Genomic DNA, 27551 nt, shown 5'->3' on the forward strand with positions numbered 1-27551 from the left:
GGCCCTCTCTCACCAAAGAAATCTGAAATGTTGGTGGGACAGAGAGGAGGCCCTCTCCAGATCTTAGTGTTCTACCACACTCATAAAGAGTGATATGGTCCTTCGAACAACCTGGCCCCAAGCTGTATATGACTTTCTAAATCAAAATTACCACTTTAAATTGGATTTGTTGCAACACGGGAGTTCAGCACTATTGATTTCATAGTTTGAAAATAACGTCCTTGATCTGATCTGTGTAATTTCTGATTTGTCAGTTGTTTGTACTGTTTTAAAATATGAGTATGTAACTCATATTTCCGTGGTGACATATGCCTTACTACAGAGAAAGAATGGTTATATATTTGAAGATTGATAGACTATGATAATATCTGTTTCTTTGCAGCAGATAATGGAGAAATCGTAGTTGCAGATGTGATGGGCATTCTTGGCTTCAAGATGATAAAGGGAAGTACTTGGAAAATAGATTTTGTGTTTAAACCTCCGTCATAGTTAAGGAGTTCTCCAAGTTTCTTAAGTTGTCTCATATGTGAGAAAGTAGGATTTTAGTTTGTAATGATGAGAGACAGTTGAAAGGAAAATGAAAGATATATACACAGGCAGTAATGTTTTTGCCAAAACAACTTAAATTGCTTTAGTTAAGTCTGACCCATTTTCCTAATAAGGTATTATGTTAGGCATATAAACTCAAAGACTTAATGTTAAGTAAAAAAAAAACCCTGAATATATGGATGGTATTGATAAACTAAATTGTTGACAAATATTTTGTATTTGTTGGCTGAATTCCCGTAGTGCTGTGTCACAACAAAAAAGATATCTTGATAAAGTTGATTTGTGACCAATCTGCTTCGCCGCAGTGTACAGTATTATCTCTATTCATGAGAACTGTCCACTGTAGGCACATTCTGGGTCCTCCAGAACGAGTCTATAATATCCTTTCTCATAAATTCATCAATTTCAATAGTGTTTGTATTTCCTGCAATTTCAGTTTTCCATAGTAAGTCTGGGAAGATATCCCACACCAATAGGGGGGCTGTACTGTACTTAAATCCTGAGTGCACTACCAATTTTTTTTTGTTAAAAAAAATCTCTTCAGAATGTCGAATATGGCCATTTTGGCGCTCCCATCTCTCAGGCTAAGAACATTCTGAGATTCTTGAAATGAGAAGTAGTTGAATTTAGTATTTTCAAAACTGCAGCTAGGTCACTAAATATTACAATCCTTTGTGGGGCAGAGGGGTGGAGACCACACCAGCTAAGTCTCAAGTGGTTATCTTTACGTTTAATTAAGAGTAAATGGTTTGCCAATTCAGACATAGTCCAGGTTTCAGGACCTGTGGGAGTTGACATCTGCCATGCATTGACAAAACCCTTATTTTTCTCAAATGATTTTCTTTATGTTGCAAGGTGGGCTTTTGTAAGTATCAGAGCATTGCAGGAAAGCCTCAATGGGGGTGCTTTGTAGTTACTAACGTTGCACTACACAACACTCTCTGTTTTTGAGTTGGAGCTTGTCCTAGTTTAGACCTGTACCTGAAGGATTATCACTTTGGATTAATTTGACAGATCATGTTAAGCAGTGATATGGAATGGCACATTATTTGTAAGAAGAGATCATTGGACACAAATAATACAATATATTTTCCTTGCAAGGTTAAGCTTTCTTATTTATATGCATTTAGTATAAAAGATTGATCATCTCAGATATTTCTATTCCTTCGTGATTTTTTTTTAAATTTTATCTTAATTAACTACAAGTCAAGAGATCTACCCCCTTCACAGGTGGGAATCATGCAATTCTAATTGAAGTTGGTCTGCTGCTTTCAATATATCTCACCACTGGTTATGCTAGTGCATTTTGTGAGCCACGTGTTTCCTACAGCTGGCTTAAATCCAGTGGCTAGGTCCACAGACTAGTCTTGTTAAATCAGTTTCTGAATGTAACATTGGCATATACATAAATTCTACTAATTTGTTGCTATTCTAGTTCCAAGAAGCAATTAGATTTTAGACCACTGCTTATACAGGTAGAAATAAAGCCATGGAGTACCATCCATTGTCTCATAAGTAGATCTTTTCCCCCCCCTGCTACCCTCTCCACCGTTTATTCTGTGCCTTTTCAGATCTGATTCAGAGGATTGGCCAGTTGATTGGCATTGATTATGGGGCTGGAGAAATGGGAGCCTGTTTTTCCAACAATATTTGACACACACTGTTGGATCTTGTTCACTGTTAAACATGTAGACGTTCAGCAAGATCTTACTATTCAGTAGGGAAATTTTCTCAATTTGAGGACACTGGCTTCCAAAAAGAATATAAACAAAGTACTAAAAACCACTCAACAAAGTGAGCAACATTGTTCCTTCCTTAGCAGTGGGAGCTAAAAAGAATTAGGCTGTCAGTTTATTTTTGTTGGTTTCATTCTGATTCAAAATAATCAATTAGAAAAAGCTGGGCTAACTTATTCCTACTTTCTTTGAGCATTAGGAAACACTTGTGGCCCACCTTAATCTTGTAATGGAGAAATTAGTGGATAGCAAGGAAATTATTTTTAGTATTTAAAAATTGTATGTGTCATGGAGGCTCCTAGTTGCTTGTAAAAGAGCAGGTGCAATGTGGTTAATTCAATATATTGTAATAAAAACACGAAAACCGCAGCCTTTCATCATACCTAAATGGACACAGTCTTGGAAAAATTTTAAATAAGGTTTTCAGTCGGTGGAATTGTGGATAGCCCTCTAAATGAGGCAACTTGATAACCATGTTCTGGTCTTATAATAAACAATTTTTGAGGCCATTTTCATTGTATGAAAATCCCGAGTTCTGGAAACAAAACATACCTGATAGGCAATTTTCACGTGTATAGCAGGCATGAGAACGAATTGCTGTCCACTTGTTGGACTATAGCTCTTGTCATCTCTTAACATCAGCTATGCTGATTTGGGCGGATGGACATTACAGGTCACTAACATTAAGGGGTACAGATTTGTGATCACAGCCTTTGAAAATACTAGGTACTTCAATTGTGTTCTTCATTTTTAGACCAGCTTGTCTGTTTTATGCTTCTGTGTTTTTACTGTGTATTGTATTTATGGTCATAACCAGTCATCCATGTTTTGTACCTTGTGCCAAAAAGACCCTCACCCCCAAATATTCTGTACTCTCGAGAGAATATCTTTGAAATAGGTGAGGCTCCTTTGCAGATAGTTTTTATGCATAAAGGGACTGAAGAATGGCAGGAAAGAGGAGTGGAGCATATCCACGTATCATCACACAATGCTAATGTTGTCTGTTCCAGATGCAAAAAAAAGTGTTTTATTACTTAGGCAAACTTACATGGAACATTTGGCATCTACCAAATTGGAATTCAGTACAACAAATGCACACCTTATAAAAGCAGTATATATTCCAAAACCATATTTTTTCTTATAAGAAGTAGAATGGGTTTATTGCACTAAAGTACAGGTTGTGTGTTTCTTATCCAGAATACTCCAAAATTGTCCACATGGGTAACTGAGATAATGACACCTTTGCTTTCCTTTATGGTTCAATGTGCACAAACTTTGTTTTATGCACAAATCATTTAAAACATTACATAAAACTACCTTTGGGCTGTGTATAAGTTGTATATAAAACAGAAATGAATTTCATTTTTAGACTTCAATTTCATTTCCAAGATACCTTATTATGTACACATATACATGTAAAATACTCAAAAATCTGAAATCGAAAACACTTTTGGTCCCGAGCATTTTGGATAATTAATATTCAACCTGTATCGATTATAGAGTATCATGACTTTTCTGTTTATGGCATATTTAGAAATATATTCATTAACTTTTCTTCTTCCTTTCAGATTTGAGCATGAAACAAGATGAAGAATATTTTATTGAAGTTCCTTTGCGTGAACATTTCCAGTCAGCTGAATTTTCCTGTGTAAACAAAGTGATTAAGGCTAACAAGTTGTTTTTTCTATTTAAAAGAAAAGGCCTTTCAAAATAAGTCTTTAAATGCTCATACTTCTAGAGATACCTGTCCCTCTAAAAATATTCCATCTGTTAACTGAAGATACTGCACTGTGGGATGAGGTAGTAGGTTGTATAGTTTTAGGGTCATACCCACCACTGGGAGATAACTATACAGTCTACTGTCTTTCCTAAAGAGGCAGAAAACCATCATTGTCATCTTATCTATTTTGTTACTGAAGTTTGGCTAAAAAAGGATTTGTGCTAGTTGTAGACAACACTTCTTGAATCATTCTTGGCAAGAGGTGTGGACTCAAAATGTGGGATATTTAGCACTCTGATCAGAAGAGGGAACTTATGAGTAAAGATCTTTGTCATCGCTTCTCCCCTCCCCATCTACCCCACAATGATTTACTTATGAGTGTTTTGAATGATGTGGGTTGTGGTGCTGAGAACTTCAGTGGGAAAAGGGAACTCCCCCAAATTGTAGAAATTATCTTGTGGAAATAAGCTCTGCTTGCACAAGTTTCCTATACCCAGTAACCTATCAAACACTATTTAAGAGTTTCTCCAGATCATGTTTTCATGGGAAAATGGGGGGGGGGGAGGAGTTTTGTTTTGTCTTGTGAATTGTTTCAGAGGCAAGCAGACACTCGGATAAGAAATTAAATGTAGATAGACCTGTTTATACATAGATTTCTCTTTATCAGGTTGAGGTAGTAGATTGTATAGTTGTAGGGCAGTTATTTTGCCCTCTTCAGGAGATAACTATACAATCTATTGCCTTCCCTGAGGAGTAACATTTCTGCAATATTCTACTTACTGTGTTAATAATAACCTTGACTGAACTTTGATTAATGACATAGTCATTGATTCGAAAAGAATGGTGATGAGATGTTTCTTTATTTTTAGTATGATATGTGTTGCACTAAAAACAGGCAAAATCCTCTCCTGATGTCTGTAATTTTCATCTTCTGACACATGCCTATTGAAGGCACCAGGCCTACTCTTTCATGAGGAAATTACTAATGGATGTAATCTCACTCCCACTGAAGGAGATACTTTCTCCAGTGGCACATAGATGAGCATTAAGAAGTTTATGTATTCAAGAACTTTTCACATGTATACATTTTGAAAATACATGTCATTTGGCTTGAGCTGTGTAGGATTGCTAAAAGGTGACCATTTCTTGGTTGGTGCATGGAGAATGCTTCATTTTGTATACTAGTAATGATATACAGGTTACATCTGAGTTATATTCCATTATTGTTATTATTATTATATCCCACTTTTATCTGTTGATTGAGATGCAAAGCAATTGTAGAATATGTTTTACCTCTACACTTAAATTAATGTGTGCATTTTGTACTATATCATCCTTTGATTTCTTTTTCAATTTTATTGTGCACTACAGGTGCTAGTTTATTTTTGGAAGAGCTACAGAAGAAATTGTGGGCTCCTAGGAAGAGGTAGTAGGTTGCATAGTTTTAGGGCAGTGGTTTTGCCCAAAAGGAGTTAACTATACAACCTGCTGCCTTTCTTAGGGCTTTAATATTACAACAAAATAATTTTGGCTCAGTTTAAATCATCTTCAAACGGATTATTACATAAAGTTTGCAGGATTTAGTGAGACATCTTTATCCATGAGCCCAAATAGGTCAAATAAAGTTAAAGTTTTGGTAGCAAACAAAATGTATCCACAGCAAGAGGACAAAAGTAGATTTGTGATACAAAGTATTATAAAAACAATTTATGCTAGGTAGGTATGGTTTGGCAAAAATGATACTGACTTGTATATTTGTGCATAATAAAAGATTCAGATTGAGTTTACCAATTTATTTCTTTGCAGTAATTTATTCTGTTCTTTTTATGTTAACTTTCCCGGTGATGCTACAAACAATGCTTGTAAAGATTGTTTTAAAATAACAACAATTTCCATCCTGCTTCTTTCCCAGATTAGGACTTAAAGCTGCTTGCAATGAATTTTAAAACTTGTCAAAAATCCATAAGATATAAAAATTAAAATAAGATTAAACAATCTAAAATTTAAAACAGATTAAAAAGATTCTTATGCATACACCGGCACAATAATTTGCAAGGTCCAGTACATTTTTTGGTGGAGCAGTCAATAGTACTACTTAAAGTGTTAATGTAGAGATTATTTTAGTTCTTAGTATATCTAAATGGAGTGTTTGTGTAAGATTTCTTTAAAAAAAACATGTCAGTTGACTAGACTCATTGAGTAGGAAGAGAACACAAGAGCCATTCAGTTTACTCCATTGCAAGAATACGCAGTTAAAGCATTCCTGATAGTTGATCATTTGGCCTCGTTTTAAATATCTCCTGAGAAGGAGGCGCCACCACACAGAGGCACTATATTCAAATGTCGAACCGTTTAGCTGGAATCCCTTTTCATGTAGTTTGAATTCATTATTCCATGTTCTAGTCTCTAGATTAGAGCAGCAGAAAACAAGCTTGCAACCTCTTTAGATATTTCCAATATTTAAACATGGTCATGTCACCTTAACTATTCTCCAAGCTAAACATACCCAGCACTATAAGCTGCTTGGCTTCCAGATCTTTCACCATTTAGGTCACCCTTCTCAAGACATATTTCAGTTTGTCCATATCCTTGAATTGTGGTAGCCAAAACTAGACATAATATTCCAGGTGTCATTTCACTAATAAAAAGGTACTTCAACTTCCCTCGATCTAGACATTATATTCATATGGATGCAGGCCAGTCACATTGGCTTTTTAGCTGCTGCATAACATGGTTAGCTCTTATTTAGCTTGTGGTCTACTAAGTATCCTAAATCCCTTTCACGTGTATTGCAGTCAAGTCAGAAGACAACTACATTTCATTTTTTTCTCCCTCCCTGTAGTACCTTACATTTTTCTTTATTGAAATTCATTTTACTTTTGGCACAACTTTAATTAGTTAAGATCACTTAATTCTGGTCTCTCTTTTGGGGCATTAACTACGCCTTCTAATTTGGTGTCATTTACAAATTTGATAAGCATGCCATCTTTTCTATCATCCAAGCTGTTAATAAAGATGGTCCAGGACAGAACCCTATGGCACCCCATTAACCACTTCCCTCCAGGATGAAGAGAAGCCATTAGTGAGAACCCTTTGGGTTTGGCCAATCAACTAATTACAAATCCATCTAACAATAACATTTTCTAGCCCACATTTTACTAGCTTGTTTGCAAGAATATCGGGGAGACCTTATTGACCATACTGAACTGAAGACACGCTACATTAAAAGCATTCCCTTCATCTAACAAACTTGTATCTATAGTAAAAAGTGATGATACTAGTCTGGCATGACTTGTTTTTGAGAAACCCTCATTGACACAGCATTGCTTTTTAAATTCATACAGACTCTGATGATCTCTAGTTTCTGTTCTGATATTGATGTCAGCCTGGTTTGGTGGTAATTTTATCCTGACCCCCCCCCCCCCTTTTTTTTTTTTTTTTTTGAGGATATGGACAACATTTGTCATCCTCCAGTCTATTGGAACTTCTGTAGACATACTATATGCGACTAAATGAAACTATTCTGTTTCTTTCCAGTTTAGATGTAGAATCATAGAATAGTAGAGTTGGAAGAGACCTCAAGGGCCATCTAGTCCAACCCCCCGCTAAGAAGCAGGAAATCGCATTCAAAGCACCCCCGACAGATGGCCATCCAGCCTCTGCTTAAAAGCTTCCAAAGAAGGAGCCTCCACCACATTCCGGGGGAGAGAGTTCCACTGCCGAACAGCCCTCACAGTGAGGAAGTTCTTCCTGATGTTCAGGTGGAATCTCCTTTCCTGTAGTTTGAAGCCATTGTTCCGTGTCCTAGTCTGCAGGGCAGCAGAAAATAAGCTTGCTCCCTCCTCCCTATGACTTCCCCTCACATATTTGTACATGGCTATCATGTCTCCTCTCAGCCTTCTCTTCTGCAGGCTAAACATGCCCAGCTCTTTAAGCCTCTCCTCATAGGGCTTGTTCTCCAGACCCTTAATCATTTTAGTCGCCCTCCTCTGGACGCTTTCCAGCTTGTCAGCATCTCCCTTCATCTGCGGTGCCCAAAACTGGACACAGTATTCCAGGTGTGGTCTGACCAAGGCAGAATAGAGGGGGAGCATGACTTCCCTGGATCTAGACGTTATTCCCCTATTGATGCAGGCCAAAATCCCATTGGCTTTTTTAGCTGCCGCATCACATTGTAGGCTCATGTTTAACTTGTTGTCCACGAGGACTCCAAGATCTTTTTCGCACACACTGCTGTCAAGCCAGGCGTCCCCCATTCTGTATCTTTGATTTCCATTTTTTCTGCTGAAGTGAAGTATCTTGCATTTGTCCCTGTTGAACTTCATTTTGTTAGTTTCGGCCCATCTCTCTAGTCTGTCAAGATCGTTTTGAATTCTGCTCCTGTCTTCTGGAGTGTTAGCTATCCCTCCGAGTTTGGTGTCATCTGCAAACTTGATGATCGTGCCTTCTAACCCTTCGTCTAAGTCGTTAATAAAGATGTTGAACAGAACCGGGCCCAGGACGGAGCCCTGCGGCACTCCACTTGTCACTTCTTTCCATGATGAAGACGACGCATTGGTGAGCACCCTTTGGGTTCGTTCGCTTAGCCAATTACAGATCCACCTAACCGTAGTTTTGTCTAGCCCACATTTTACTAGTTTGTTTGCCAGAAGGTCGTGGGGGACTTTGTCGAAGGCCTTACTGAAATCTAGATATGCTACATCCACGGCATTCCCTGTATCGACCCAACTCGTAACTCTATCGAAAAAAGAGATCAGATTAGTCTGGCATGACTTGTTTTTGGTAAATCCGTGTTGACTATTAGCAATGACCGCATTTGTTTCTAAGTGTTTGCAGACCACTTCCTTAATGATCTTTTCCAGAATCTTGCCTGGTATTGATGTGAGGCTGACCGGACGGTAATTGTTTGGGTCGTTCTTTTTTCCCTTCTTGAAGATAGGGACCACATTCGCCCTCCTCCAATCTGCTGGGACTTCTCCTGTTCTCCAAGAACTCTCGAAGATGATTGCCAGTGGTTCTGAAATAACTTCCGCTAGTTCCTTCAATACTCTTGGATGTAGCTGATCTGGCCCTGGCGACTTGAATTCGTTTAGAGTGGCCAGGTGTTCCTGGACAACTTGTTTCCCTATTTGGGGTTGGATTTCCCCCAATCCTTCGTCCATTCCATGTTGCTGAGGTTGAAGATGGCTTTCTTTTTGTGAGAAGACCGAGGCAAAGAAGGCATTAAGCAGTTCTGCCTTTTCCCTATCCCCTGTCACTATCACCCCATCTTCTTGCAGTGGCCCTATCGCCTCCTTTTTCTTCCTTTTTCTACCAACGTAAGCAAAAAAAACTTTTTTGTTGTTTTTTATGTCCCTGGCAAGCCTGAGCTCATTTTGCGCTTTAGCCTTGCGAACCTTTTCCCTACAGGAGTTGGCTATACGTTTGAACTTATATTTATCGACCAGAAAAAGGCAGGTGACCATAAAGTAAGGTTTATTGCCAGTAGCAGTGCAAATGATTACAAAGCTTGAATTTCTGTGCATGCTCTTATTTTCAGATGATATAAAATGTTTTATAAGATATGAACATAGATGCATACCACTGAAACATGCAGATACCAGGGATTCACTTTATTAATAAAAGAAGAAAGCTAACGTGAGAACATAGAAGAAGTATCTTAAAGATTAAAGGAGTATGCTCTTAAAATGTCGGTGCCATCAGTTCCAGCCACAACGCCTACAATGCTCACATCGTCACAAGCCACATTTCTGAAGCCGCTAGCAGAGAGAAAAACATAGATCTCTAATAGTTAAATAATTATCAATTCATGCTGTTCCTTTACTAAAATCTGGATTACATGTTCCTCCACAACTTTCAAGAAACTGTTTTCATAGCATTCTGGGGAAAACTACCACAATGCGGCAGTTAGTTTGTGCTACTTGAAGCAGGATAGATACGTTGTGATGTAAATTGTACTATTTTCTGTGAGACCCTCATTTCTACTCCTTTATTTCTGGTTGTGGGGAAAAGAGCCCGGGCGTGACAAGTAAATGATCATGTACTGAAGCAGTATATACTATAACTTTTGAGCCAGTGTTAATACTTCCACAGCTTGGAAGAAAACTCCAGATATATGTGCATGAGAATACCTTGCCACCTATTGCTATAAGTACTGACATATGGCATAATTTAATTCTAAGTGCTAAATACTTCTACATGTTACTTAAATTCTCAAGAAATGATTGAAATAGAATTCAGATTAATATTTGGAAGCACAATGTTCAGTTATCTTTGGAGATCTGCCTCTACTTAATAGACACAATACGTTTTATAATCTGACAACACAAAAATGTCAAGGACTCAACTTTTCATTAAAAAGAAAATGTCCCAAGTGCTCAATCCATTGTATTAATCCACCAAAGCGCCAAACACTGAATAATACTTGTATCTGTTTTTACTTGTAAACACATATTTTCCATAAACCAGTCATAGATTTCCACTCCAGTTTGGAAGTGTAGCTAGAAAGGAAGGCTTGTTCTTAAAAACATTTTAAAATGCCTGTTAAGATCTTAAGAAGCTGGCAGATCCAAAGATGCACCTTTCTTAAGAACGGTCAAGCTCTAACTAAATGTGTTCATGGGTACTCAAAATTTTGTTCATGTATGAAGTTTAATTAACTGATATTCAAGAAATATTTGCCACCTAAGGAACTGAGATTAGAGACTAAAGTGATAGAGGTAAGACTTACCTTGACCATCTGTGAGAACCACCTAGTAAATGATAGCAACTAATCAACAAGGAGGATTTGTTGTCATTTTTCCAGGAGTACACACGGAGAGAGAGGTCCATGGATGATGTAACAACATGAAATGGATCCTACAGACAGTGGAAAGGAGAGTAAGACAGCCTTAAGATAAAGAATGCCTAAATTACAGAACATAAAATAGTAGTAGCAGTAGTAATTGTGACTGTACCACCCAGATTGATGTAATAATTTTATAGTGATCCTTGAAAGCCATTAATTCAGTCCCCATCAGAGAGTATAATTTCAGCTCCAATCCAGCTGCTATAAGAATAGTTTGTTTGCCAGATCCTTTCATGATCTTCTCAGTCATCCATGGTTCTTGTGTTGGTAACGTGAAGCTTGCAACCTGTTGAGCTTTTGCAAATAAATAAATAAAATTAAACTACCCTTCTGCTGATACTGTTCTAGCTTTTTCTATGGTGTTTCCCCAAACTACCCTCCAGTGTATTAGACACTTTGAAGAATGTTCTATATTTTGAATTAGTGGTTCACTGGGGGCTTTATAGTGAGTTTCCCAAAGGTAGAATTTATGCCTATTCTAGTATTAATTTTGTACAGAAAGTATCCTCTGGTATAAAGAAGTAGGATTGCATGAGATTCTCTGATGTGTATGACAAAACATGCATTATTTCACAGTGAATTTTTTTAATATTGTGTGTTAAGCAATGCAAATATGAAGTGAATGGCTTCTGTTTCCATGTATTATCTTACACAAAACAATAGTCTTTCACTTAGACTATCTCTAAATAAAAACACACACAACTTAAGGGGACTTTCTAGAAGATGTAGCAACTACACCAAGTGCACTATTGCAAACTGTTATTTAGATTACTACTAAAATAAAAGCATTACAAGTAAAACAGCTTCCGTAACTAGGTAACAACTTTAAAAGTTATACCTGTAATGTTTCTTTTATATCTGGACTTCTTCTCAATGGCTATATCAAAGCAAACAATGCGAAAATTAATCTCATCGTTATGCATTATGGCTATTCTTGCTGGTTCTGCTGGTAACCAGCAGGTGACAAGACGGTGGTCTGTGACTGGTAAGGGGCTAGACAACATCAGTTCATCATCATCTGGGTGAGTTACACAATGTGTGTAGAATACCTAGTATACAAAAACAAGAATCACAATAGGCTGAGGCCCAAAAGTCTATTTTGGGTACACTTAACGCCTTCTCAAGTAGGCTTTCCAGTTTTAAGCAAACTTTGGACACACCAAACTGCCTTGGACCAAGTCACACTATTAGAACATCTATTGTGAGCAATGTGCTATTCATGAACTGCATGTCCTCCCACAGTCTCCAAGATAATTGTAATTTCTCCACACAAATGTGGCTTTAGCTTATAGTGTTTTGTCAGCTGATTTTCTTGATTCGGATCAACATACTGCCTGTCTCTTTGGACTGTCTTTGGAGATAGGGATATTAGGATTGTGCTTGCCACCTCAAAATGTATCATTACATTACTACTGTTAAGATAGGGCAAAAGAAGAGGGAGAGGACAGAAACTAATTCCTGAGGCTCAAGCACCAAAGCTTATTGTTTGGCTTGAGCCCAAATCGTGCACCATGCAAAATGCATAACTACATGTAAAGTGTCTAGTTTTTCTTTTTATTTGTAAAATAACCCCTATCAGGATGGTTGCAGTGGGGATAAGATGAGGTTGAGCAGGAATCAAGCTCACAGCAGCATAACTGGAAGGCAATCTGACATCCCCATATAAATTCATTCACCCCATCCCAAATTGTCATTGCCTTAAAAATCTAGTATTAACCAATATGTTAAACAGCAGCATGGTTGTACCTTTGGCGAATAAGCAGGATCAGTAGGACAAACAATTATCCATTGTCCATCTGGCGAGCAGAGTGACAACTCTATGCCACCAGCGTGAAACACTTTTGTGCGTAAAACCTGGCTTAAGTCAGCAGCTGCCAATTGGTAGAGTACACCTTCTCCGGTGCCTACCTAAACCAATAAGGGAAATAGTCAAAATAGGATTAACGGTTTACCATTTTCAAAGAGCTGAAGCTTTTAAAAACTACTATACTTTATGGAAGCAGACAAAAGATTTACCACAGTCCTCCATCACTGGCTAAGTCATTGAGTGCATTTTGGTGCTGCATTTCTTGAAGATAATGCCAGACTAGGTATGCCCCTGGTGGCACAGTGTGTTAAAGCACTGAGCTGCTGAACTTGCGGACCAAAAGGTCCCAGATTCAAATCCCGGGAGCGGAATGAGCACCCGCTGTTAGCCCCAGCTCCTGCCAACTTAGCAGTTCGAAAACATGCCAATGTGAGTAGATCAATAGGTACCACTCTGGCGGGAAGGTAATGGCGCTCCATGCAGTCATGCTGTCCACATGACCTTGGAGGTGTCTATGGACAATGCCGGTTCTTTGGCTTAGAAATGGAGATGAGCACCAACCCCCAGAGTCAGTCACGACTGGACTTAACGTCAGGGGAAAACCTTTACCTTACCTAGGTAGGCCTTGGTTTGACCCAGTCTTCTGTTTCTACAATTTCAAAATGTATTGTCTGCTATTTTCAGTAGGCATTTGTCCAGGCAACAGGAAGCTGGCAGAAAGAGGAGTTAATTCCATTAGAGCTGCACTTACCGTTAGGAATGGCTTATTGTTTATTGTGTAGCCAACCACAGAGCACGAGGAGGATGACACTGAAAATGCTGCAAGCTCTTCCCCTGTGTCTCCATGCCACAGTTTCACTGTCCCCTGAGAGTCTGTGGTAGCTGCCAATTTATGCAGAGGAAATGTGATAATATTTAGTAGTGGAGCTTCCTGTTGTGGACTTGACCAAATCTGCGTGCCCTGATTAATAATAATAAAAATTGTGTTAGCTGATTAGTACTTTAAAAAAGAAATTATTTCCTGTTGGTACTGTTTTTGTGTTAAATGTTTTTACACATGAAAGCAGTTCCACGACAGTGCATGTTCTGGTACCTTTTTATCAGTCATCTTTGGGTAGAAGGAAAAATAAAATAGCTGTTTTGGTATATGAAAAGTCACCTATTTCCTTAATTCTTGCCTTTTTGACACTTTTTTCATTTAATATATGGCCTGCCTTTTCAGTGAGAAGTTATGCATGAAGAGCAAACAATACTCAGATCACATACTTATAAGAAAAATCTTGGTTAGAATATAAAAGCCAATCAAAAGTAGTTATGTTCCATAAAGAGCTATGAAGGTAGACTGAAGAGTATATTTATATTCAGACTTATTCAGGAACCTCTTTGTCTCTCCACCTTGTTTCAAAATGTGGTATCAAAAACTAGAGCTATAAATCAGGGTTTGTGGGTTTCAAAAAAGCAGAAACCAAAGGTCTCTCCACCACCTTCTTTAGGCACACAGAATCACTTTGCAATAAATATACTGTTTCCATTCAACTGGCTTTTATAAAAGCCAGAAAGGACAAAAGATGTAGCACGCATTATCGAAAAGTCACTATGGAACTTGACCAATCTTCTTGCCTTGTCTTTTGTTCAAAATGATACTATTAATATAAGTGCAAAGGCACCGGATCATGTCTGTTAAAAGCACCTCTGAGTATTCCTTGCCTAAGAAAACCCCATGAAGTTGACAAGCAATTAGAAGGTAGAGTCAAACACACTGCACATTTTGCGATCAATTAGACATTAATTTTGTTGGCTTTTTAATCTTGCCTGTATCATAAGTGCTGGGCCATCAAAGAACGCTAAAACAATCATTTTCTACGTACACTTTTGTCCTACCTCTTGGACATTCCATGCTCTGATAGTGCCATCAGAAGATGCAGTACATACAATAGACTTCACCTTTCCTGTTGCAAAAGTGTGTTCATTCTCTGATAGATAAGCCATGGCATTTATTACTCCTGCAATGAAATAACAAAATTTTCTTTGAAGTAAAAATATATTTGGGGCTAAAAACCTAGTTAATTTGGATGTTGATAGAAAAAAATCGCAGTATTTCAGTATGAAAAGTGCATCACAAACCTGTTGGGGATGTATTTACAGATCCAGATGTCCCAATAAACAAACAATGGACTGAAAGTTTGATGTGTGTAGCTGTTTATATTTTACTCTGGTTTATTGTGGTGGGTTCTGCAGGCCAGAATGTATGATTTGAGGTAGGAATGTATAGGGTTTTTTTGTTTTACAAATGACACTGTATTTTTAGTTACAGTTCACTTACCTTTATGTCCTCTAATAGCTTTACATGTATAATCAACTGAAGGCCGTCCTGATTCCATCTTATGCTCAAGGTTTGATCGGTGGAGGTAGTACTTTTTCCAGGTCTGCATTCCTGGGATCACAGAGATATTGCAGAAGGCCCACCGTCTTAGACACAAATTTCTGTAAATTTAAACAGTGGCAGAGTTATCTTCAATGTAAGGTGTTTCTCCGACAACTGCTTCAATGAATTGTTCATTAGGGACTCCTGACAACAATCCTTTATTCTGAGAGGCTTTCATTAGATGAAAAACAGATGGGTGATTAGTTGCATTGGATGTAAAACTTTTTTAACATTCTGCTTTGGAGATTTTTGAATCCTAAACTTGCAATATAAGAATTTATGAAAATACTAATATCCATTAGTGATGAGTCACTGAAACACAAAGAGATGAGTCATTAAACACTAAGAACTTACATAGATTTGTAAATTGTACTTACCAAATAAGAGGTGTATGTTGAGTAAAGATGTTTGTCACTGCAATACGTTAATAGAATATGTATGAATATTTATCACTGAACACTGCCCAGTGAAAGGGCCTTGAAACCAAGGTGTTCTTATTAGTTTTGGTATTTTCTGGTTGTGGGCAGGATTAACAAAAATGGTTAGGACATTGACGTGTGTATGTTTCCACCTCTGTATTGACCTTTTGAATAATAATAACATCTTCCCACACAATCAGAATATAAAGATTGCTATCTAGTGGAGAAGCTTTTACTTGTGAACTGTTTGAATTAGGAGCAAGGACTCCCAGGAACAATTTCTTTACAAATGACCCCATGTAGCAGTCTTCAGTGTGATAATAAGGCTCTCACCTCCAAAGAGAAGTGGTCTCTGATGCTTCGTTCCATGTCTAAAAAGGCAAACAACAGGTTTGAGAAGCGGCTCCAGAATTGAAACATGCAATGTCTGAGCATTCTCAGGAATTCCCTGGGCCTTAGCAGTGGAGCCCTATGCAAGTCTATGCAGAAGTAAGTGCTACGGGAGAATGAAGATTACTCCCAGGAATGCATTCAGAACCAATAGTTTGGATTTATCTTGTTTCTTCAAAGTATTTGGATCTGAGCTCAGCTTCTGTTCAAAAAGGAAACATTTCTAGATAAAGGTGAGGGGAAAGGTCCCATGCATGTTGGTGGAATGGTAGTCCCATCAGGCCTTGGCAGCCTAGCCAGTGGCAAGGAAGTGCTATCACCCAACTATACAAAAGGGCCAGGTATCGCCCACTCATCTTCTAGGGCAGTGTGAGAACCACAACCTGTGGGTCCCCAGATGTTTTGGCCTTCAACTCCCAGAAATCCTAACAACTGATAAACTGGTTGGGATTTCTGGGCTGTAGGCCAAAACATCTGGGGACCCACAGGTTTACAACCACTGTTCTAGGGTTTCACTCTTAGCTCAAGAAGTTTCACTTTCATATTTCACCAACTTCTGCACAAGAGTAAGCTCCCATGTTGCTGGCTGGGGCAGGGTTCAAGCTGTGCCTCCCTCGAATGTTTACCAAGCAAGGCTAAGGTGAAACAAATGCCAAATATGATCTCACACTGAGCCAAGGGTGTTTTCTTTGACTCTCTTAAAGCTTAAGCTTTGATGACCTGTCACTTTCCCAGGTATTGACTGTCTCCTCCCAAACTGACATTGTTTGACTACTACCAGTTTTGAAAATGGAAACATTCGATTATCCTCAACATTGCATGCATCAGAAGTGTTTCAGTTTTTCTGTTTAATGTATCTGGCAACTTTGTTTCAATTATGAAAATTTATAACTGTTGGAAACCGCCTTCGGTCCCACTCTGGGAAGGAAGGCAGCATAGCATACAAATGCAACAGATAATAACTTCTTTGTATTTGTTTTCAAATAAAAACATAAATATGAATTTAGAAAAAAAACCTCACTGAAATGCATGGGGATGTCAAACACTGACAAGCGATTGTAAGGCAAGTATCACATATTCTTCCACCAATTAGACACTAATTGTGTCAGAAATGTTGATCCATTTAAAACGCGGATACAACAATACATGTTTCTCCTACCTCTTAGGGTGCATCTACACTGAAGAATGAATGTAGTTTGAGGCTACTTCAATTGCCCTGACTCAATGCTATTAAATCCTGTAGGCTGCAGTTTTTCAAGTTGTGTCTAGCCTTCTCTGTCAGAATGGCATCTCTAATAGATACCTCTGAAGCACACCAAACTATAGATTCCTTAGCATTGAGCCATGGAAGTTAAAATGGTGTCAAAATGCATTGATTCTACAGAAGGTGCACCCTTGGATCAGCGACTTGAAGACCAAAACACACATACACAGGCTGGCTCTACACCAGGCATGGGCCAACTTGGGCTCTCCAGGTGTCTGGACTTCAACTCCCACCATTCCTAACAGCCCCAGGCCTCTTCCTTTTCCCCCTTAAGTGTCTGAGGAGGGAAAGGAAAGGGGCTGACGCTGTCAGGAATGGTGGGAGTTGAAGTCCAAACACCCGGAGGGAGGGCCCAAGTTGGCCCATGCCTGCTCTACACCATAGATCAGTGTTCTCAGCCTGTGGGTCCCCAGGTGTTTTGGCCTACAACTCCCAAAAATTCCAGCCAGTTTACCAGCTGTTAGGATTTCTGGGAGTCGAAGGCCAAAGACATCTGGGGACCCACAGGTTGAGAACCACTGCTTACAATAAATGCCATTTTACACCACCTTGGCTCAATGCTATAGAATTATGGGAGTCATAATTTGGTGAGACACCAGCCCTCTTTGGCGGAGATGGATCATGCCTTTGTAAAACTGCTGCTGCAGTGATTCCATAGCATTGAGCCATGGTGGTTAGAAGCAGTGTCAAGCTGCATTCGTTCAACACAGTGCTGATGCACCCAGAGGGGCCAAGCTGACTCATAGAAGCCACCATGGTTTGTATACAAAGGGGAGAGGAGGAGGAAGTGATCAGCACATACACAGAAGAGGGTTGGCTCTTTACAGCGATCAGAAATTGGCAGCAAAGACTCGCGGCTCCATTGTTTGGGGGTAAACAACATCCAGGGAAAGCGGAAGGGGCTGTGGGAGGCAGGTAATGTACCTTGCTGACTTGGGCGGCTCGGAGCAGGTCGGGCACCTCCAGGCAGGCGAAGAGGTGGAGCAGGCAGTCCAGCGGCAGCGCGTCGGCACTCATCTTCCCCGCAAGAGAGGGACAGAGAGAGAGAGAGAGAGAAGCCCTTGGCCCAGGGCTCGGCGGAGAGGACGCCCCGGGATGGTCCCTCTTGTTGTCGAGGCGGGGCTGCGGCCCTCTTCCTCCTCCTCCTCCTCCTCCTCCTCCTCTTCGTCAGGATCCGAAGCAGGCGGGACTACGCTGAGCCCGCCTGCCAGGACTTTCGCGTTTGGGAGGCCGGAGACAAAGAGGTGGAATTAACGCAGTTTGGCACCACTTTCACAGCCATGGTTCAGTGCTGTGGGATCCTGGGAATTGTAGTTCGGTGAGGCACCCATACCCTTTGGCTATTATTGGAAAATAACTGTACCCAGTCTCTGGGCACATATCCGTTGGGCAAATGTGAATCCCCATGAATATGGAGACCACCTTTGGAAAACCACTAGTCAAGAAAAGAAGCATGACCTTGTCACATCTGGCAAAGGCATAAACCACAACTGTTGTAAATGTGGGAAATGCATAGGCAGGTTCCACTATATGTGGTGGTCATGTGAGAAGACAAAAAAAAATTGGATAGAAATTCATGAAATATGTCCAAAAAAATTAGAACAAAAAATCCCATTACAACCAGAAGCTTTTTTATCAGGTAAAGGTTTCACCGTGACGTGAAGTCCAGTTATGTCCGACTCCAGGGGTTGGTGCTCATCTCCGTTTCTAAGCTGAAGAGCCGGTGTTGTCCATAGACACCTCCAAGGTCATTTGGCCAGCATAACTGCATGGAGTGCCATTACCTTCCCGCCAGAGTGATACTCACATTTGCATGTTTTCAAACTGCTAGGTTTGCAGAAGCTGGGGCTAACAGCGGCAGCTCACCCCGCTCCCCACATTTGAACCTCCAACCTTTTGGCCAGCAAGTTCAGCAGCTCAGCGGTTCATGGAGCACCGTTACCTTTTTTTATTGGGGATGACAAATATTGATTGGACCATGAATAAAGACAAACTTGTTTACATATTTAACTACAGCTGCAAGAATGGTATTTGCCAGGGTCTAAAGACAATCGTTAATACCAACAAAAGAGGAATGGCTAGAGGAAATAATCAACATTATGTGTATGGATAAATTAACACTCCTGGTTTCCAAAGCACAAGGCAAATCTATGAAGATAAGTGACTGGACTCCAGAATGGTTAAAAAAAGTAAATTTAAGATGTTAATCTAATGAGATGAAGAGGCCAAAACAAAGCACCACCACATGAAGACATGCAAGAGAAGGAGTATCAAGGAAAACATAAAATTCAAATTTGAACAGTAGAGTCAAAGAACCATCGTATAGAAGAATGGAAGTTCACAACACCCCCTATATCCTCTATTTCCCCACCACCACCCCCTCCTTAGACACTCCCCTCCATGCACCTCCCCCACCCCCAGTTTTTACTGCATATAATCAAATTCTCAATTAAAATTATTAAAAAAAAGAAAAGAAAAAGAAAAGCATGACCTTGTTAGAAGTCAACTCTTCAAACAAGTGATACAATAGTCTCGCTTATCCAACATAAATGGGCCGACAGAAAGTTGGATAAGTGAAAATGTTGAATTATAAGGAGGGATTAAGGAAAAGCTTATTAAATGTCAAATTACATTATGATTTTACAAATTAAGCACCAAAACATCATCTTTTTGCAACAAATCAACAGAAAAAGCATTTCAACAAGGTAATGTTATGCAGTAATTACTGTATTTATGAATTTAGCACCAAAACATTGCAATGTGTTGAAAACATTGACTACAAAAACATTGACTACTAAAAGGCAGACTTCATTGGATAATACAGAAAGTTGGATGAGTGAAGGTTGGATAAGCAAAAATGTACTTAAAAATTCACAAGTATTCATGTAATGGCACACAGGTAACTCAACTGTTAAACTGAAGAACCATGTCTTTGGACTGCCAAGGACAAAAATATATTTGGCTAGCAGAGGATGGTTATTTATTTAAAGTTGAAATTGCAGCTGTAATTGCCCAAAACAAATACACCCCCTTTAAAATCCTTTTAGTTTAATGTATGCATTCTGAGATTTTAAAAAAACCAAAGTCATCTTTGAAAAAATAGCATATCTTGTTTTCTCATAAACATCTTGCATCCCATCTCATTTAAAGGACTTCCAAAGAAGGCAAATTCATCCCCTCTAAAATAATATATTCTGCAGTCCAACTGCTCTTAAACCTGAGATGTTCTTCCAAATGTTTAATCAAAACTCTTCTTTCCTGAGCTTTACCTTGTGTCCTTGTAGTACACACCTTGCTTGCTTCTTGCACTCTTGCACACTCTCCTGCAATCTCCCTTGCCTGATTTTGTGCCTCGAGAGTGTGCTACTTGTTTTTATTTTTTTAACTTAGTAGCTCACACTATTCACACTTTGTTTCCTCATACCATAAATTTCAATTGGACTGCAGAGTGCCTCCATATTTTGTCTCTTATTTTGGCTTCTATAAGGATTAGAAGGGTTACTTTTTAAACAAATGAAAGCTTCAAACCTGGCTCACACGATGGTCCAAACAGAAACTGGGTGACATGGTTAGAATGTGGATAAAATCCGGTCAACACAGATAGATGGCATCCATATTCACTGGGTTGTTGTGAAATTAAATGGGTTGTTGTGAAATTAAGTGGGAGGGGAAAACAGGTGATATCTCCTTGTTGTCTAAGGGAAAAGATTAATAGCTGCAACAATAATAACATAATTAACATTATATTGGATGCATACTAGACCCTCAATCAAATTCAACAGGAAGTAAGAACTGTAATGAGTATAGACAATGTTTACTCACAAAACAAAAAGCAAAGCTACATGCTTGTCCTGCAATTAAACCAATTTGCAAGGAAATATTTCAGGAGATCTATGCCATGTTTTCATGATGCATTTTCTTTATAGCATTAATACTGCTCTTCAGTACTGAATTTGGAGTGATAAGAAAACATTTGAGGCCTCAGTACCCATTTCTAAAAATATTATTCTTAAAAGTATGAGTTTTAAAAATATTTATATATTGAAGAAGGGCTAGAAGACCTTAAAATTTGGCAATTGAAAAAGTACTACATATGACTACTGAGAAGTTACAGGGAAATATCGAAAATGTACAATTCCAATTTTCACACTTTTTGATGAATGAAGTGTCAATCTGTTTTACACATATAAATAATGTTGTGTTTATATAAAAACTTTACCTTTCAAAAAATGGCAGACCGGAAGAGAGAGCACCAGTTGCTACCTGATTGTGTGTGTAGCTAATTCCACTCTAAAACATTTTCTGTTGTGCTTTTAAAGAGTGTTCAATATACGTTAGTTAACATACAGCAAAGATCATTAGCATCTCCTAGCACAATTTGTTTTCTTCCAGTTTCATGAACATTCAGATAGTAGATCCCTCTTCTGAGGAGTTAGTCTGAGTGTCTACTTTCCTGTTGTGCTTCCACCAGGAGACTAAGCACTTTTTATTCAGGTGGCCTTTTTTTGCTGTGCCTTTGATCCAGTTGTGTTTTAATGCAATGTATTTGTGGGCGTATTTTACAATTCTATCCCCAGGCTTTAAAAAAAACCATATTTTTTACTAAGTCTCTTTGGGAAACTTGAGTCTTGAGAGAAAATTTAATAATGTTCTAGTCAGTGACATTCAGGGCAGAAGGAGTTGAATAATGTAGCAATCCTTCTCTCTCAGAAAGCCAGTGTAATGTAGTGGTTTAAGCATTGGGTTACAATTTTGGGGATCAGGTTTCAAGGCCTTGCTCAGCCATGAAAATCCACTGGGCAAGTTACACACTCTCAGCCTCAGTAGAAAGCAAAGGCACTCTGCTTTTGCATAAATGCTGCCAAGAAACCCCTGTGATAGATTCATTTTAGGGCAGTGGTTCTCAACCTGTGGGTCCCCAGGTGTTTTGGCCTACAGTTTCCAGAAATCCCAGCCAGTTTACCAGCAGTTAGGATTTCTGGGAGTTGAAGGCCAAAACATAGCTTTCATTTCCAACAAACAGTTCAGTTTTCCAGTGCTCCATCATATTTTCAATAAAAGTGCCAATGTTTTTACAGATCCCAATGGCGTCCAGGCACTTGATGATCCAGCTGTGTGGGAGTAAGTCAAAGGCCTTTTTGTAGTCAATCCACGTCATGTGAAGATTAGATTTTCAGCTTTTACAGTTCTCCAAAACAATTTTGTCAATTAATAACTGGTCTTTTGTGCCCCTGCTTTTCCGTTTGTTGCCTTTCTGTTCATCTGGCAAGATGTTTTTTTTCTCTTCAAGATAGTCTTGAATTCTGTCAGCTATGATTTCAGTCAGTAGTTTAAACATAGTGGGCAGACACGTTATTGGCCTGTAGTTTCCTGGTGCTGCTCCTTTTGCTGGATCCTTTTGTATCAGGTATGTTCTCCCAGTTGTTAGCCATTCACTGATACTTCCTTTCTGCGGCATCTCATTGAATTGTTGGGCCATTTTTCCATGTAAACTAATCAGATATTTGAGCCAAAATCTATGCAGTTGATCACTACCAGGCGATGTCCAGTTCTTGACTTTTTGCACTCGTTTGCTGATCATTTCAGTTGTTATTTCCATCTGTTCCATTTTGTTCTGTGAGACTTTCCCTTCAAACTCCTTTATCCACCCAGTGTTTTTGTATTATTATTATTATTATTATTATTATTATTATTATTATTATTATTGACACAACGACATTGTATGACACAGCAAACAAGATAGATATGCTGGATTTCGTTTCACAAAACCACAAGTCGAACACTTCCCAAGTGTCTAGGACTGTGTGATGTATTTTCGGATGATGCGCGCAGATCCCAGCAGGGTGGCCTTTTGCAGTTGGCAGATCGTAATTTTGTCAATGTCTATTGTTTCCAAATGCTGGCTGAGATCTTTTGGCACGGCACCCAGTGTGCCCATCACCACCGGGACCACCTGCCCTGGTTTCTGCCAGAGTCTTTGAAGTTCAATCTTGAGGTCCTGATAGCGGCTGAGTTTTTCCTGTTGTTTTTCATCAATGCGACTGTCACCTGGGATGGCAACATCAATGATCCAAACCTTGTTCTTTTCCACAACTGTGATGTCTGGTGTGTTGTGTTCCAGAACTTTGTCAGTCTGGATTCGGAAGTCCCACAGTATCTTTGCGTGTTCATTTTCCACGACCTTTGCTGGTTTGTGATCCCACCACTTCTTTGCTGCTGGCAGGTGGTACTTGAGGCATAAGTTCCAATGGATCATTTGGGCCGCACAGTTGTGCCTCTGTTTGTAGTCTGTCTGTGCAATTTTCTTACAGCAGCTGAGGAGATGATCAATGGTTTCGTCAGCTTCCTTGCACAGTCTGCATTTTGGGTCATCAGCTGATTTTTCGATTTTGGCCTTAATTGCATTTGTTCTGATGGCTTGCTCCTGGGCTGCAAGGATCAGGCCTTCTGTCTCCTTCTTCAGGGTCCCATTTGTGAGCCAGAGCCAGGTCTTCTCCTTATCAGCTTTTCCTTCAATTTTGTCAAGGAACTTTCCATGCAGTGTTTTGTTGTGCCAGCTGTCAGCTCTAGTTTGTAGTGCAGTTTTCTTGTACTGGTTTTTTGTCTGTTGTGTTTTGAGGAGTTTCTGATTTTTGACTTCAATCAAAGCAGGTTCTTCACTTTGCTTTACATATTCTGCCAGGGCATGTTCTTCTTCTTTGACTGCTTGTTTTACTTGTAAGAGTCCTCTGCCCCCTGATCTTCTAGGCAGATAGAGCCGGTCAACATCACTGCGAGGGTGCAGTGAATGATGAATGGTCATGAGTTTTCTTGTTTTTCTGTCCAAATTGTCCAGTTCCGCCTGTGTCCAATTTATAATGCCAGCAGTATATCTTATGACAGGTATGGCCCAGGTGTTTATGGCCTTGATGGTGTTGCCTCCATTGAGCTTGCTTTTGAGAATTTTTCTGACCCTTTGTGTGTATTCTTTGCTGACCACAGTTTTCACATGTTCATGCTTGATGTTGTCCAGTTGTAATATGCCCAGATATTTATAGGCCTCTGGCTGGTGACACTTTATTGTTTGGCCATTGGGCATATTTATGCCATCATTTTCAATGATTTTTCCCTTCTTCAATGCCACTGTTGAACATTTGTCCAAACCAAACTCCATGTTGATATCAGTGCTAAAAATTTGGACAGTGTTGGTCAGAGACTGGATTTCAGTTTGCGTTTTCCCATACAGCTTCAGGTCATCCATGTACATCAAATGTGAAATTTTGTGAGAATTCTTAGATGTTTGGTAGCCGAGATTTGTTTTTTGTAAGATTGTTGACAGAGGGATCATGGCAATAATGAAAAGCAGAGTGGACAATGAATCTCCTTGGAAAGTTCCTCTTCTGATGTTGACAAGTCCATAGCTTTCATTTCCAACAAACAGTTCAGTTTTCCAGTGCTCCATCATGTTTTCAATGAAGGTGCCAACGTTTTTACTAATCCCAATGGCGTCCAGGCACTTGATAATCCAGCTGTGTGGGAGTGAGTCAAAGACTTTTTTGTAGTCAATCCACGTCATGTGAAGATTAGCTTTTCAGCTTTTACAGTTCTCCAGAATCATTTTGTCAATCAATAACTGGTCTTTTGTGCCCCTGCTTTTCCGTTTGTTGCCTTTCTGTTCATCTGGCAAGATGTTTTTTTTCTTCAAGATAGTCTTGAATTCTGTCAGCTATGATGCCAGTCAGTAGTTTAAACATAGTGGGCAGACACGTTATTGGCCTATAGTTTCTTGGTGCTGCTCCTTTTGCTGGATCCTTTTGTATCAGGTATGTTCCTCCAGTTGTTAGCCATTCACTGATACTTCCTTTCTGCAGCATCTCATTGAATTGTTGGGCCATTTTTCCATGTAAACTAATCAGATGTTTGAGCCAAAATCCATGAAGTTGATCACTACCAGGCGATGTCCAGTTCTTGACTTTTTGCACTCGTTTGCTGATCATTTCAGTTGTTATTTCCATCTGTTCCATTTTGTTCTGTGAGAATTTTCCTTCGAACTCCTTTATCCCCCCCGCAGGTGCCACCTTGACGTGGTGGGGGGGCTTAACTGTTCCAATGATGACTGAGGGCTGTGCTGGCGGTAGTGTAACTACCGGTAGGTCCAACCAAGCCAGAGAGGCCTCAGCTGAGGAGCAGAACTAAGAGCACCTAACCCATTAGCATTATGGAGAATCAAACCCAAACGAAGTCTATACTGGCTCGGTCGTCGCCCAGGATAAAAAGGACCACGGTGGACGCTGCTGATTCTAGACATCCATCGACAAGTGGGCTACGGAATCATCAAAACCCAAATGAACAGTCACAGAAGCGGCAGAAATATACAATGCCAGAAAACCGCATTATTATTATTATTATTATTATTATTATTATTATTATTATTATTATTATTATTTTATTATTATTTGCAAAGCTTTCTGTGATGGAGGTGGGAGCCAAACCTGTTAATTGTTATTGCCCCTATTATTGCCTGTAGTCATTCTCTTTTTTCAATTTAAGGTTAATCTGAATGATAATTGAAGATGCATCTCAGTTTTAGGGAGGAAACTGACAGTTCTTGGCATCTCTGCATAATGTTTCCTTCAGGAACTGCAGCCCTCTCTAAGCAACTTAGTGCTTATTGTGCATTTCTAAACCAATGCTAGACAGTAATAAATGAGGGAAATTACATGCCAGGATGTGTTGGTGATAACTGTTTTCCACTAGAGCCAGAAACAGTGAAATTTTCCAGCACAACAGAAGTACTATTTTCCCCTCTCCTCCCTCAGTGAGACAACAGTAAACTCTGCTTCATGCGGACAATTGCCTAGACCCTTGGGAATGCTCACTGGTCTGATAGCATCCTATTAGTAGTCCTTGAAATGACCTAGAAGTTGAAGTGGGTTGGCTGACCTAGGGAGAGCTGACCTTTAACTTAATCTTTTCTTGTCTCTTGTGTCCAAAAGGAAATCACATGTGGGGCAGGAGCCTGACCCAGAAATTATTGCAGGGTGTAGGATATTTTGTGCAAATAAGGAAGGGCAGGGTCTGTAAGATGAATCACCAAAACAGCCATTATCCTCAGGAAAAACCTTTCTGGGTGGATTTATGGTGATAAGTGCCCTTACAAGGTAACACCACGATCTATCAACTCCCCACAACTCTTGGCAAGCCAAAACGCAAGTGTGCTACCTAAAATATTCAAGGGAGAGTATTTGACTTTAAAAAAATAAATTAGGGAGAGTGATGCTAGGCAAACCATCACAATTTATAATAAAGTCATCATGAGGTGATTAGAGTTTGGAATGCTATATACAGTGAGCTAAAAAAGAATTTTTGAAACTATTTTTAGGACCCTCCATGAAGTGAAAATAAATAAAAAGGAAGGCACTTGCTAGAATGGCAGGAAATAAGCTATTACAAGTATTTAACTTTTGGCAAAGCAAAGCACTTGAGAATTCCTAAATGTGCATGATGGCCTTAGATAAGGTGAAATCCCAAAAAGGAGTACTCTCTCCTACTCCTCCTGCCTCCCCCCCCCCCACCAAAGCATGCGTAGGGGAGTCCAGGCCCTGAGATAACTCTAACAGCCAAGTACTTGGGTTGCAATTCATTGTTATAGAGCCAAAACAAGACTTGCTTTAGGCTATAATCTTAAAGAACTAGGAGTCAGGCTTGTAAATGATCAGAACATAAGCAATGTATACCAACAATATAATTCCAAGTATCCTGATTTGGCATGATACTCCTAAAGATATTGTTATTGAGCCATAGTAACCCCCTGAAGAATTTATAGTTCAGTAAGAGACTACAAATAAATATATGATTTTTCTTTTATATTAAAAACTTTTTCTGGATGTCCAAAGTTACAATAGTCCAAAGATTTGGAGGATCAGGACTTAGCAGCAGTTGTATCCCTCAAACTCTATTGTGTCTAGTACTCTCTAACCCTTTAATAAATTGTATCTGTTTAATGATTTCTGTGTAACTTGCATCTTTCTGTGTATTGTATCAATTTCTTATATGTAGTGTATACACTGTCCCTTATATATATCAAAATGAAACTTTAAGTCACCCAACTCTATCATCCTGTTTGCACAGGAACGTTGGCTAAATCCCTCTAGCTATTTCCCAAGTCAGATAACTATCAGAATCATTGTGTGTTTGTAAAGACAGATAACCCAGATAACTCTACGTTCATCCTTTTTGGCCAAGTCGTAATAAACTTCTGTGGCTTGTCTTCAACCTGGTGAGTTTGTTTCTCTATCCTGGCCTACCTGGTTTAGCTTACGCTCACTGGGCACAGACTCTCTAACTGTGGTCCTACCATGTTTCCCCGAAAATAAGACAGTGTCTTATATTAATTTTTGCTCCTAAAGATTCTC

The 27551-nt window shown here is 39.3% G+C and overlaps 1 protein-coding gene and 3 non-coding genes across 5 annotated transcripts; 3 read left to right on the top strand and 1 right to left on the bottom strand.

The window, feature by feature from the left end:
* Window positions 1-2529: 2529 nt before the first annotated feature.
* On the bottom strand, window positions 2530-18433 carry fbxw12 (F-box and WD repeat domain containing 12). 2 transcript variants are annotated; one of them, XM_062969962.1, is made up of 10 exons: window positions 18082-18433; window positions 15837-15874; window positions 14983-15143; window positions 14541-14662; window positions 13411-13620; window positions 12599-12760; window positions 11691-11901; window positions 10962-11146; window positions 10736-10863; window positions 2530-3929 (listed from the first exon to the last, which is right to left on the bottom strand). In XM_062969962.1, the coding sequence occupies exons 1-10, from the start codon at window positions 18172-18174 to the stop codon at window positions 3884-3886; spliced, it is 1356 nt and encodes a 451-aa protein (XP_062826032.1). In that variant the 5' UTR covers window positions 18175-18433; the 3' UTR covers window positions 2530-3883. The 2 variants fall into 2 exon arrangements, with proteins under 2 accessions (XP_062826032.1, XP_062826031.1); XM_062969961.1 differs by lacking the exon at window positions 2530-3929 and adding an exon at window positions 9464-9764 and having other exon boundaries at window positions 18082-18427.
* mirlet7a (microRNA let-7a) lies at window positions 4069-4169 on the top strand. Its single transcript, NR_129812.1, has one exon. It is a non-coding gene; the product is annotated as a microRNA let-7a (primary transcript).
* mirlet7f-2 (microRNA let-7f-2) lies at window positions 4660-4766 on the top strand. Its single transcript, NR_129819.1, has one exon. It is a non-coding gene; the product is annotated as a microRNA let-7f-2 (primary transcript).
* On the top strand, window positions 5414-5510 carry mirlet7d (microRNA let-7d). Its single transcript, NR_129816.1, has one exon. It is a non-coding gene; the product is annotated as a microRNA let-7d (primary transcript).
* Window positions 18434-27551: the final 9118 nt, after the last annotated feature.

Source organism: Anolis carolinensis, chromosome 2 (assembly GCF_035594765.1).
Source record: "Anolis carolinensis isolate JA03-04 chromosome 2, rAnoCar3.1.pri, whole genome shotgun sequence".
Classification (NCBI taxonomy): domain Eukaryota; kingdom Metazoa; phylum Chordata; class Lepidosauria; order Squamata; family Dactyloidae; genus Anolis; species Anolis carolinensis.

What these genes read in the sequence shown, in the direction of transcription:
- fbxw12 (XM_062969961.1), bottom strand. Translation starts at nt 18,174, where the DNA reads ATGAGTGCCGACGCGCTGCCGCTGGACTGCCTGCTCCACCTCTTCGCC. An exon ending in GAGCCGCCCAAGTCAGCAAG is followed by an intron (nt 15,875 to 18,081) that starts GTACATTACCTG and finishes TTGCCTTTTTAG; the next exon opens with ACATGGAACGAAGCATCAGA. An exon ending in GAGCATGGAATGTCCAAGAG is followed by an intron (nt 13,621 to 14,540) that starts GTAGGACAAAAG and finishes ATTATTAATCAG; the next exon opens with GGCACGCAGATTTGGTCAAG.